This window comes from Citrus sinensis, chromosome 9 (genome assembly GCF_022201045.2).
Source record: "Citrus sinensis cultivar Valencia sweet orange chromosome 9, DVS_A1.0, whole genome shotgun sequence".
Taxonomy (NCBI): Eukaryota; Viridiplantae; Streptophyta; class Magnoliopsida; order Sapindales; family Rutaceae; genus Citrus; species Citrus sinensis.
In genome coordinates, this window is record NC_068564.1 from 27554884 (window position 1) to 27567665 (window position 12782).

The window sequence follows — 12782 nt, forward strand, 5'->3', positions numbered from 1 at the left end:
ATTTAACATATTAACTTACAGGAGGAGGAAGGGTCTTGTAACTTAATAATTTTTTTTTAAATTTAAAGATTATAGTAATAAGTATAATTTAATATTTATCTCTATAATCGAACCACCATCATCAATGACTCCAAAGCAGCTCCAACATAGCCGCTGCATTAAAAATTTGATAAAACATAGTGAAACGAAAAAGAATTTCAATAGTTAAATGCAATTTCGAACGCCTTGTTGCATTCACTAATTAGTAGTTTATTTATGATTGTAATAATCTATCTATCTATCTATATATCTATATAAAGTTGGGACTTGAGGAGGTGATGTGGCATCACTATTTCTCATCTTTGTATATTCTCTATTATCTAATAAATAGAGAATTTTTTTTTAAAATTTGATTTTTCATCTTCTCATAATTAATTTGATTGTTATTACACAATAACAATCATGTAAAGGTTTTAATGAGGCATATTCTTTATAATGAACATCCAAGAGGGAGTGTTATAAATTTATTAAAATAAATGTGGATGTTCATAACATATATCTCTTAGTCTCCCCACTATCTCTCATTAGCAACTTTTAGCTTCCATATAACTCCTACTATTTCACAAGGAATTATGATCCATAATTTTTCATTAATTTCATGGAGTGATTATGTAACTATAAAAGGAGAGCTCATCTTTTTATTTTGTACACACACAATTGGAATGAATAAAATCATTCTATAATATATTCTCTCATTTTATTATTTATCTTGTGTTGCTTCTTTATTTGTGTTGCTGGTTAATAGCTTTTTTTCTTTTTTGTTTTTTTGTTTAAACCACCCGTTTTTCGACGACCGCATTGAATACTTCTACTGCATTCAACATTTCTAACTTTTATTGGTTGATATATGTGTGAATGATAACACAATCCTCTGAGGTATTTTTTTTTAATTATTAATGTTTGTTAATCTTTAAGTGTATATTAGAAATTATTGATCTTTATGTTTTAACATGTTTATCTTATTTTTCCATAATATTACAGATGTTGTCGGAAGTTTATGTGGTGTGAGTGATATTGAGATCGTTGGAGTTAGTTGAAAAAAAAAAAAAGATATAAAAGTTCTAAAAGTTTAGCAAGTTGAATATAATTTAGAACTTAACAACAACTACAAAAGGTATAAGATTTGTACACTTAACTATACACAAATATATATATATATATATATTTAAAGTTAACAAACAAATAATTAACTTTCATAAATAACATTAATTTTATAAGGTTGCCTCATTTTAAAAAAAATTATTTCATATTTTTATTAATTTCATCAAGTGTAAAGTAAAAAAAAGGATAATACTAAATTATTTTTTCAAAGCCGCGTGAAGCGCGGTTCTATTTCCTAGTTACATAATAAAAAAATGCTCCTAACTTATTCATCTGCTAAGAAAATATAAAAAATTGTTTTGCACCGTATCTTCAAATTCTAAGTATATATTATTGCCGGAGTTGGTAGATCTTTAAATGAGTAAAATTACTTAAACAATAACAATGATGATGATAAAGAAGAATGGTAAGCACGAGCCGCTGAATTCGAGCCATTTGGAGGGAAAATTTTTCAGATAAAGAAGAATGGTCGACTGGAGTTGGTAATTCAAGTCGTGTTGATTTTTCCAATTGATTTTTCAACAATTTTCGGCATCGTTTTTCAAAAAAACAAAAAAGAAGGAAAAATCGTGATTCTCGTGCTTGAGGTTTTGTCTTCCGTTTTATTATTTTTTTAGTCTGACTAAATCAATGGGGATTTTTTGGTGGACTTTTTTATGAAGAAATTCTAGCGGCTTGCCACTGGTGTTCATGCACCGGACATCTATTTATTGACTCTTTTGGGCTCCAAACTCTTGTCAGTCCCATCGCACAATAGAGTTATCGCTTTACTGGGAGAACGAAAATCATGCTTCAAATGCTTGCCTTTTCAAGCTTCTCTCCAAAATACCATCCTTATGTACAACACTCCCGTAAGTCTCTCGTTCCCCCATGAGTATCCTGTTCCATTCTGAGTCTCTCGTATCCGCTGTTGAGTTATGCTGAAGTAACTACCTACCAATCACAATATTATGAAAATTCCATCACTAAAGTTTTGCTCAATACTCTGCATTCAAAGGACAAGGATCCTCTCCGTATATCTTATTCTCTCAATTAATATTGCCTTTCCTTGTTTAATGAGTTGTTAAGACTGAGTTTTATATTTATTTTTCACTTTATTTACATTCAAGCCAATTATTTTCCGCTACCTTATGAAGGCAAGAAGAGAAAAAAAAAAAAAAAAAAAATCCATGCATAGTACAGTCATACTATTAGGTAATAGTATTGCACGCGTACTATTCTCAGAATGATGCTTTGCATGTTTCTGCCAATTAAAACTAGCTAGTTAATTTTAGTTGCTGAAATTAAAGGTCACATTTTGATTAACCTTTTAACATTATAATTTTTCTGTAATTAACCGTGGCCATTTCAGGTTGCGTTAAAACATACCAACCGCCGGTGACGCATATTCATGGCGTTCTGAACAGAAATCAAGGCAAGAAGTACGCTATCAAATGCTCGGAAAATTCATTTTATCCTACCAATAGAATTACTGAGAGAAACGACGTCGTCTGCAAGCCGTTCAACAATAATGACCGTGTTACCGCTGTCACGTTGCAAGATGGATATGCATCAAAATCTGAGGATGAAGATGGGAGTCCAAAGAATGTTTTTCTCAAGAACTTAAATGCACTCTACCGTTTTATGTATCCATATGCTTGTTTTGGCGTTGTGAGTTCAGTCTACTCTATCATCTGTTCCTTTTTTTTTTTTTTTTCTCTTTTCTTTAAATTTATGTGATGTCGGCAGTTTAAACTTCAGCCTTCACACTCGAACCTTCATTTGGAAGAGGAGAGAAATGGCCAACTTATCAGTTATCACCAACTCAAACATAACAATTGATAATGACATATATAACCCTTTTTTTTTTTTTTTTTTTTCCCTTAATCAGCTTATGGCGACAACGTCGAATTCTCTTCTTCCGGTAGAAAAACTCGCTGACTTGACTCCCACCTTCTTCATAGGATTATTGAAGGTACGTAAATATAAACTGATAGAATGAGAGAATTACAAATATATATTAATTTTATAATTGATGTTATTTGACGAGTGAAAACTTTGAAATAATAAATTAATTCTTCTTGAAATTTCAGCCTTTGGTGCCTTTAGTACTGATGCACATTTACGGGGTGGCCGTAAACCAGGTGGCTGATGTTGAAATAGACAAGGTACATGTATTACTCTTAATTCGATGCTAATACAATATATAATATAATGAAAAAATTAGAGAATTAATATTAATTGCATGGAGTTTTCATATATGAAATCCAGATTGCTTAAATCTGCTGCACCTACTTCAGATATTATGTATTATTTTAATTAATCTCATGCTCGTATGTGTATATATGTGCGGTTGTGTGTGTATATATAAAGGAAAAAAATAAAGCTACATCTCTTTAAGATTTAGAAAAATAGTTAAAAATACCCATTTTTGACCATAACACCTTTTGTATATAGTAGTTAAAAGAAATTTACCTAAATTTTTTTAATGAACACAAATATAATTTAAATAGTTTAATATGTCCAGTAGACTAATACCATTAAAAATATTTTTTAATATATAAAATAATTTTTAAAATGTTATTATATATTTTAATAATGTATTTGTATTTATTATAAAAGTTTAAATAAATTTTTGGGTTAAATAGATTTTACAATTAATAAAATATATTTTATGTATTAATAATATTAAAATTATTTTATACAATATTTAAAAATAATTTATTTTTTATACATTTATTTTAATATTAAGTTTCTATTTATTATAAAATTTAGTTTAATATAGTATAAGACTCTAAAGCACAAAAATTAATTTTTTAAATATGGAAATTATTTTTAAAATGTATATATTGTTACATCTATTTTAATATTATATTTCTATTTATTACAAAATATTGAGGTCAATTTTTTTTTTTGAGTTAATGAGCTAAAGGGTATTATGGTAAAAGAGGGTCTTGATATCTTTGTATTGAAAACTTGGAGGTCTACATGTCCATCTCCTCAAATTTTGGGCGTGTAAATGTTCTTTTTACTATATATATAATTATTTTCAGGTGCAAGTATGCTCATTTTAAAAAATATGAGTGCTTGTGCGAGAAGGACTATATGTGTGTAAGTGTGTGTGATCATTTTCAAGTGTGGGTGTCCGCATTTTTTTTAATTAAACCATATAATTTGAGTTAAAAACTAACTTATATCACACACACATATACATATTTTGCAGCTGTTTCTAATAAATCAGCTTAATATTGTTTTGTCACAGGTCAACAAGCCTTATATGCCCCTTGCTTCGGGTGAATTTTCAATGGAAACTGGGATTGCAATTACTTGGATATCTGCATTGATGGTAAGCAACTGCCAACGAATAAAGCTCCCCATAAATAATTTGTGTTTAAGTTAAAAGATGCAAAATACCACTTTCTAATTAAGTGTGTTGATTTTTCACTTTTCAATTTTTTTTTATTTAAAATAGTAGAGGGATAGACAGAGTACAAATTAATTTTTAATTCCATACTTTTTAAAAAGTTCGAATTTCAGTCGCTAGCAAAATAAAACTATTAGAAATCACTCGATTAATAGTCCGTTGAGGTGTCATTTTTCAATTAGCTCAAACTTAGAATGTGAAAATGTTGCAAGCTAGGAAAAAGTTCTCTTTAATTATCGTTATTGATCTCTGTATTTATTTTCTAATTAAAGATGTATAGGCTTTATTTAATTGATTCATTGATCTGCATTTTCAGAGTCTGGCTTCCGCAATTATGCTACAATCTCCACCACTTGTTTTGGGCGTCATCGCATGGCTTTTTATTTCAACCGCTTACTCCGCACAGGTAACCTCCCAAATTGGTTTTATACAATGTATTTTGCATTAATAAAATGGTAATGATAAATTATTTAAAAATATTTAATTTTTTAATAACGTTAAATTGTTGAAGTTAAGATAATTTGTGGATATATCAATATTTTTACCCTGCGAGGGTAAAATAATTAAGTTAAAACTTTGTCGAACATGGTTGAGAGACTCAAATCACAAAAATAATAATAATGATGATTTAATTAGTTGATTATCTAAATATTTTTATTTGAAATTATTAAAAATAAAGTGATTTTTTTTATAATTAATTAAGTTCATGTAATTGATGACTTTCAATAATGCAGCTTCCCTTTCTTAGATGGAAGGGAAATTCATTTCTAGCCGCAGTCTGTATGGTGTTTATGTGCGGACTTCTACCACAAGTTCCTTTCTTCTTCCACGTCCAGGTATATTAAAATTGTTCATCTTATTGATATGGGATTTTTATTATTTTTTCTTGGATGTGATAAGAATTTTCATTTATAAAAAAAAATAGTAGTAAAACAGTAAAATGTAAAAAAAATAAAATAAAAAATTAACAGCTAGTTATTTCTTTTAGTGGCGGGGTTTTGATGGGTTTTAAAATAAGAGGGGATAATGATATATTTCTTGAAACAACAGGTGGGGTTTTTATCACTTTCTCGGAAAGGATAGAATTGAATTATAGATATGTAGAATATTGCAGTTCTCTTGTCTGATTGTAATAATAAAGAATCATACATATTTTATTAGAAATATGAATATTATCTACAATTAAATTCATAATTACGATTTCAAATTACTGTTAAATTTTATTAAGCTATATAGAACCCAAAAAAAAAAAAATCTTAATTTTCTGTGTTTTTTCCTGATGAGATGGATTTTTTACGTGTACGCAGAAATATCTGCTTGGTAGACCAATGGAAATCACGAAACCATTGATGTTTGCAAGTGCTTTCATGACCTGCCTATCCGTTGCAATTGCATTTGTCAAGGTAGTTTGAATCAAAATATGCTTATAATTATTCTCAGATACAATTTTGTATTTTATAAATGCAGGTGTCGAAGTCTTTTACAAAATTGTAACATGCCGAATCCACAGTTTATACAATTGGTGGTTACTAATTAACCTTTTTGTTTTTTGTTTAATTTGTTCAGGATTTACATGATGTTGAAGGCGACAGAGAACATGGCATTCAAACACTCAGTGTCATGCTAGGGAAAGAAAAAGTGAGTAAATTAGTAAAAATTTTATTCTTTTTTTTTATTATTCTTAAGGCCATAATAATTAAACATTGAAATTAATCTCAACAATATATGATTGTGTTCAGATTGATAATTAGATATGATCCTGTCCATATATCATCTTTAATTTTCTTTTACATGCAATAGAGAATCAAATTAATGAATAACAATATAAAAATTGGCTTACAAATTTTATCTTCTTCTCAAAATGTAAGGTATTTTGGCTGTCTGTTTATATGCTCTCCACTGCTTATGGAGCCGCGGTATTAGTTGGAGCTTCCTCGTCTTTCCTGCTAAGCAAGCTCGTAACGGTAATTAAGAATTGAATTATATATTTTTTTTCAATAGTTAATTTAATTTAGCCTTGTATAAATGTTTGCTCAAAATTAATTTTATCTTATCACACATTTAAGATTTTTTTTTTTTAATTTCTTACAGATAATAGGCCACGCCACACTTCTTTTATTTCTTTGGCATCGAGCTCGAAATGTTGATCTCTCTAACAACGAATCAATATTTTCTTTTTACATGTTTATTTGGCAGGCAAGTGAAATTAATTCTTCTTAATTAATTAATATGATGATGTGTTAAATATTACTAAATATCAAATTGACGTGATTAATTAAATAAGTTAAATTTCAATTTCCAAACTAAATTAATTCTTCTTAATTAATTAATATGATGATGTGTTATCCCCTAATATTTGCAGTTATACTATGCGGAATACCTCCTTATTCATTTTGTACGCTAAGAGTGAATGAAGAACTCAATGTCCCTGCTGTTCGTTCTTCTTATATACAATACAACAAATTTCAGTGGCACTATCATTTTTCTGTATCTCTGTGATCCTTGCTCTAAGTTTTAGCAATTGTTTTGTTGTTGTTGTTGTTGTTATTGTTGTTTTTCTCTTTTAATTTCATATGTAACTATTTTGTAATGTTTGTAATAATATGTTACGTGTAACAATCTGTTATTACGTACCCTTGACTAGGGTTAACAATTTTTTGTTCTGATCAATAAAACTTCCTCTTACCGTCGAGGTTCGTTAAAAAAGAAGTAATAGTATGTCATGTACATGATTGATGCAGCCAGCAATGTTCAAATAAAGATATGTGGGAGACTGAATCACAATTAAGAAAGAAATAAAGTTCCAAAAAATATATACCAATTTGACTCTTATATAAGTTCTTGTAAAATTTAGTTCAGAATTTGTAATTTTTTAAATATTCCTTAAGCAAAAGGACAACTACATCCTTAAGGTTTGAGAAAATAGTCATGCAAACTATGAGTTTTCATTGAGGGATACGAAGACCTTTTTTTTACTATAATACCATTTGAATATGGTAATTGAAAAATTAATTTTAAAACTTTTTAGTAAATAAAAATGTAAATAATTTAATTTGTCTAGTAGGCTAATATATAAAGTAATTTTGAAAGTGTTAATTATTATATTTAAAACTCATAATAACATTTGTATTTTCTATAAATAATTTAAATAAATCTTGGATTAAATAGATTTTACAATTAATTAAATATATCTCATGTATCAAGTAATATTGAAATTACCTTAAAATTTTATTTAAAATAATTTGTATATGTATATATATTAACATTATGTTTCTATTTATTATAAAATTTACATTAAAATATGAAATTCATGTATTGTAAAATATTAAAATACTTTTTTAATATTGAAATTATTTTAGAATTTATATTACTATATTTTTTTAATATCATACCTCTATTTATTATAAAATATTGGAGTCAATTTTTTTTGAATAAATAGGGTCAAAGGATATTATAGTCAAAAAAGAGTTTTGGTACCCCTTATTAAAAATTTACGGGTCTTGATGACTATTGCTCCAAACTTTAGGAGTAATAATGTCTTTTTTCCTAATTATTATAATAATATAAACATTTTTTTTCATATTTATCCTTAACAAAATTTTGTATAACTTTTGTCGAAACAACAGTTAATATTCATATTAATTTAGAAACATTGAATTTTGTATAAAAAAATTACTCCGGTTAAAATAATGTGGTGAGTATTTTTATAGTAACTGAAACTACTACCAAACATAAAATTTAAACAGAAATAATATGCTCTTTAGTCTCTAATATATCGAAAACAGTACTTGAGAAACTTTTCAACTTTAATGGCTCATCTACAAAAGAAAAACGCATTTTACAGGCCATCGTATTTTGTGTTGAGATATCAAAGAGATTCGCAACAAGATAAGAAAATGATCAGAAAATATGGACAAAATAGTTTGAAAGTAGCAAGTGATGATAATGTAGTTATCTCATCTTAGTCCAAATTATTGACTAATCAAATACGCCTTGTTGACACCTTGCGACTGACTAAGCTTGCTAGTTTAATACGACACACATTTCTATTGGTCTCTCTCTCTCTCTCTCTCTCTCTCTGTGCATTAATTTCGTCTACTTGAAAAAGATATAATATCATTCCAAAGTCCAAACTCAGAATTTCCAAAATTGCCGAGAGCAACTTTTATTTGCAAATGTTGACTGCAAAATCTAGAAATTGACCCCAGTTAATGCCCTCTTATTATCATCAAGAGACAACCTAGTCGGATGAAGAACGGAAACAAATTTTAGAAAATGTTTCCATTTGCAAATAAAACTATCATGATGTGAAATAACAAACATAAAATTTAAAAAAATAAAAGAAAGAATGATATTTCAGTGCGTTTGGAATAAGAATAAGAATAAGTTATTTATTTGAACTATAAGAATTATGAAAATCAGAATGAGTTGTATTCCCATTGATATATTTACTTTATCTAAGATTCAGAATGAATTTTTTAAGTCACTAAAATGCTCTTAGTTAATTGTTGTCATTTTTATTATTTATTTATTATAATAATTGTGACTATGATTATTATTTTAAATATTGCTGTTAATAATAATAATAATAATAAGAAAAATTATCATTGCACCACCTTTATTTTGCTTTATATTCATCCAACCACTAAAAAATTATAACATGTTCTCTGCACCACATTTCTTTTCATATTTGTATCAACTAGTCATTTTTGCACAAACACCATTAAATAATTTAAATAAAATGATAATTTTACCCCATATAAATTAAAAGACCATTTCATTTTATAAAAACTTTAAAAAATAAAAAAAATATAATGAGAAAAATATCCATAAATTTTAATAAAAATAAATCCCAAAATTAGAATGTTTATTTTTAATAAAAATTATTTTAATATAAAATTATAATTATAAAAATAATTGTAAAATTTTGGGATTTAATAAAAATTCCCTAAATTATTAAAATTTTAGGATTTATTATTTTAAGAAATAAATTCAGTTATTTTAATAAAATTTTACAAAATTATAATTTTTTAATGAATAAATTCAGTTATTTGTATTAAAATTTTGTAAAATTATAATTTTTAATAAAAATAATTATTAATATTTTGTAAAATCTAAATTTAGTAAAAATCAGTTGAGTACCTCTATTTGTGATTTATTTTTTATCAAATCTAGGGATTTTTTATGATTATAATTTTTATTTTTTAAAATTTTTATAAGATAAAATAGTTTTTTAATTTATTTGGAGGTAAAATTATTATTTTATTAAAATTATTTAACGATGTTAGTGCAAAAGTGGCTAGTAATGATAATAAGAAAAAGGGATAGAGGAGTCGTTAATAGAAAGTTGACACGTGGAGAAAGAATTAAACGGCATAACGAATCAGCAAAGAGTCCAGGTTCAATGAACCGTCACTTTCGCAGGAACTGTATTTATCTCTTGTTGCTTTCTTTAGCAGCATAGAGACGTACGGAGAATCCGAGATATTATTTATTGTTTGTATCAAAATTCGGAGACAAAACCCATCCGTCATAATATCCGTTTTGAGTTTGGCCTCACACTCCCTCGCGTTATGGCTCTCTCTTCTTCTTCTTCTGCTGCTGCTCCTCTTCTTAACGGCAGCGGCTCCATCTCTTCTTGTTATTACCGCCGTCACCATAAAGGTAATTCGTTTCGTTTACCAAATATATAAGATATAAATAAATAAAATAATTATTGTTATACGTAAAAGAGAAAGAGTTGCATGCATTAATGGATGCCATGCATGATCCCCTTTTTTTGGCTCTTTATTACAGCTTCGTGGCTTTATTCTGATCGACGGACGTTGTCGTTGGTTCCATCATCGACCGTTGGAAGAAATCCGTTCGTGATTGTGAAAAAGCCATTACGTGCGGAGCTTAAAAGTAGCGACTCCTCGGCTGTTCCTGATCTTGCCAACACTTTGATAGCTCCCGCAGGTTCATTTGCTCGCGTAATTGCTGCTGTATTAATTAATTTGTTTGTGTATTCATATGGATAATTAATGTATGTGGTATGAAAGAAACTATGACCAATACTTTTTTTGTTTATGGTTGTGGAAATTATTATTAGAAGTTGAAGGTAAGATTGAGAGTACTGATGATCATGAGGACTATGAGAAATTGGCAAGAGATATGGAAAGCGCTTCTCCGCTTGAAATAATGGACAAAGCATTTGAATATTTCGGAAACGACATTGCCATTGCTTTCAGGTATATAATTTTTATATATGGAAGGATGATCATGTATAGCACATGCATATTATTGTTGAATGAAGCAATGACAGAGGTGATTGCACTTAGGATTCCATGATTTCATCAGGTTTAAAGAAAATTACCAATTCGGGTCATTTCAAAATTGTTTCAAGATATATATAAATTCCATGATCAGTTCCCGTTGGTGTAAAATCTTTCAGTTAATTAGTATCCATCTCATTATGTTTTCCTTGACTGATATGTTTGATTTATGGGCAGTGGAGCTGAGGATGTGGTCTTGATTGAGTATGCCAAATTAACTGGCAGACCTTTCAGGGTATTCAGTTTGGATACTGGAAGGCTGAATCCTGAGACGCATCAGTTCTTTGACACTGTTGAGAAGCACTATGGAATTCGGATTGAGTATACGTTCCCGAATGCTGTAGAGGTTCAAGCTCTAGTGAGGACCAATGGTCTCTTCTCTTTTTATGAAGACGGGCACCAAGAGTGCTGCAGAATCAGGAAGGTGAGGCCACTAAAGAGGGCACTTAAGGGTCTCCGAGCTTGGATCACCGGGCAAAGAAAAGATCAATCTCCAGGCACGAGAGCAGAGATTCCAGTTGTCCAGATAGATACTTCTTTTGAAGGAATTGATGGTGGTATAGGCAGCTTGGTGAAGTGGAATCCTCTGGCTAATGTGAAAGGACAAGACATATGGAACTTCCTTCGAGCCATGAACATACCTATCAATTCCCTGCACTCACAAGGGTACATCTCAATTGGGTGCGAGCCTTGCACAAGGCCGGTGCTGCCAGGGCAACATGAGCGGGAAGGAAGGTGGTGGTGGGAGGATGCTAAGGCTAAAGAGTGTGGTCTTCACAATGGGAATATCAAACAAGAAGAGTTGTCCCAACACATCAGCATCAACGGAAATAGTGTTGCTCAACATACAAATGGGAGTGCCCCTGCCTCTGACCTCTTTAATAGCCAAAAGTTGGTTAGCTTTAGGAGAACTGGGATAGAGAACTTGGCTAGATTGCAAAGCCGGAAAGATCCCTGGCTCATTGTGCTTTATGCTCCCTGGTGACATTTCTGCCAGGTGAAATTTGCAATTTTCTCCATGTATATATTCTTCTGACCAGCAATATTTTTCGAGTTCTGTTCTATCTAAATTTATTTACATATTGTTTTGAGCAGGCGATGGAAGGATCATACATTGAATTGGCAGAGCAGCTGGAGGGAATGGGAGTGAAGGTAGGGAAGTTCAGGGCTGATGGTGATCACAAGGAATTTGCAAAGCAAAAGCTGCAGTTGGTGAGCTTCCCCACAATTTTGTTCTTCCCCAAGCACTCGGCCAAACCCGTCAAGTATCCCTCGGAGAAGAGGGATGTCGATTCATTGATGGCTTTTGTGAATGCCTTGCGTTGATCAGTTGGCATCTATTTGGTTCCCTTGGTATGGTTGACGCAAGTGATTCGAGGACGAGAAAGTGAAAATATAGATATGAGTAGTAATTAGCAGTTAGCTAGAATAACTTTCTCCGGCTTTGCCTTATAGATTTATGCACTGATGAAGCGTTTGTATTGATTACAGTGAAAAAACGTTTAATGGACTGTTTGGTTAACAAGAAAATGAAAGAGTAAATTTCGGTTCCAAAGAACACTTGAATATTATTGATTGATTCAGAATAATGTACAAAACTAATTACATGGTTATTTATATACACAGCTGAAAATGCAGCTCGAGCTGATTACTAACTCTAACTAATCAAAACGAATCTTCACGTGTGCTGGTAATTACATAACCACCAGGTGCCACTTGGACAGACAAATCATCAATCTTTAACCGTGTGTTGTAGCTGTTGCAATCCTCTGCTTTATCTTCTGTTTGGCTTATCGTACTGTAAGCAAGATGAGCTTTCTTAACATCCTCCCTCAAGCTCAATGGTTTGTTGATGACATTGAGCTTGGATCTGAAGTAGCTGAACTTTGGTAGAGATAAAGGCTTGGTGAGAATGTCAGCCACTT

General features: G+C 29.9%; 2 protein-coding genes across 2 annotated transcripts; both read left to right on the forward strand.

The window, feature by feature from the left end:
* Positions 1 to 1825: 1825 nt before the first annotated feature.
* LOC102623927 (coumarin 8-geranyltransferase 1b, chloroplastic-like) lies at positions 1826 to 7252 on the forward strand. The gene is made up of 12 exons (XM_052433201.1): positions 1826 to 1991; positions 2492 to 2790; positions 3011 to 3094; positions 3213 to 3287; positions 4382 to 4465; positions 4860 to 4949; positions 5278 to 5379; positions 5851 to 5946; positions 6110 to 6181; positions 6412 to 6507; positions 6635 to 6739; positions 6906 to 7252. Exons 1-12 carry the CDS (start codon positions 1928 to 1930, stop codon positions 6945 to 6947), a joined length of 1209 nt encoding a protein of 402 aa, XP_052289161.1. The 5' UTR covers positions 1826 to 1927; the 3' UTR covers positions 6948 to 7252.
* Positions 7253 to 10034: 2782 nt separating this feature from the next.
* On the forward strand, positions 10035 to 12362 carry LOC102626298 (5'-adenylylsulfate reductase 3, chloroplastic-like). The gene is made up of 5 exons (XM_015529176.3): positions 10035 to 10207; positions 10340 to 10501; positions 10635 to 10773; positions 11035 to 11854; positions 11953 to 12362. Exons 1-4 carry the CDS (start codon positions 10117 to 10119, stop codon positions 11840 to 11842), a joined length of 1200 nt encoding a protein of 399 aa, XP_015384662.1. The 5' UTR covers positions 10035 to 10116; the 3' UTR covers positions 11843 to 11854; positions 11953 to 12362.
* Positions 12363 to 12782: the final 420 nt, after the last annotated feature.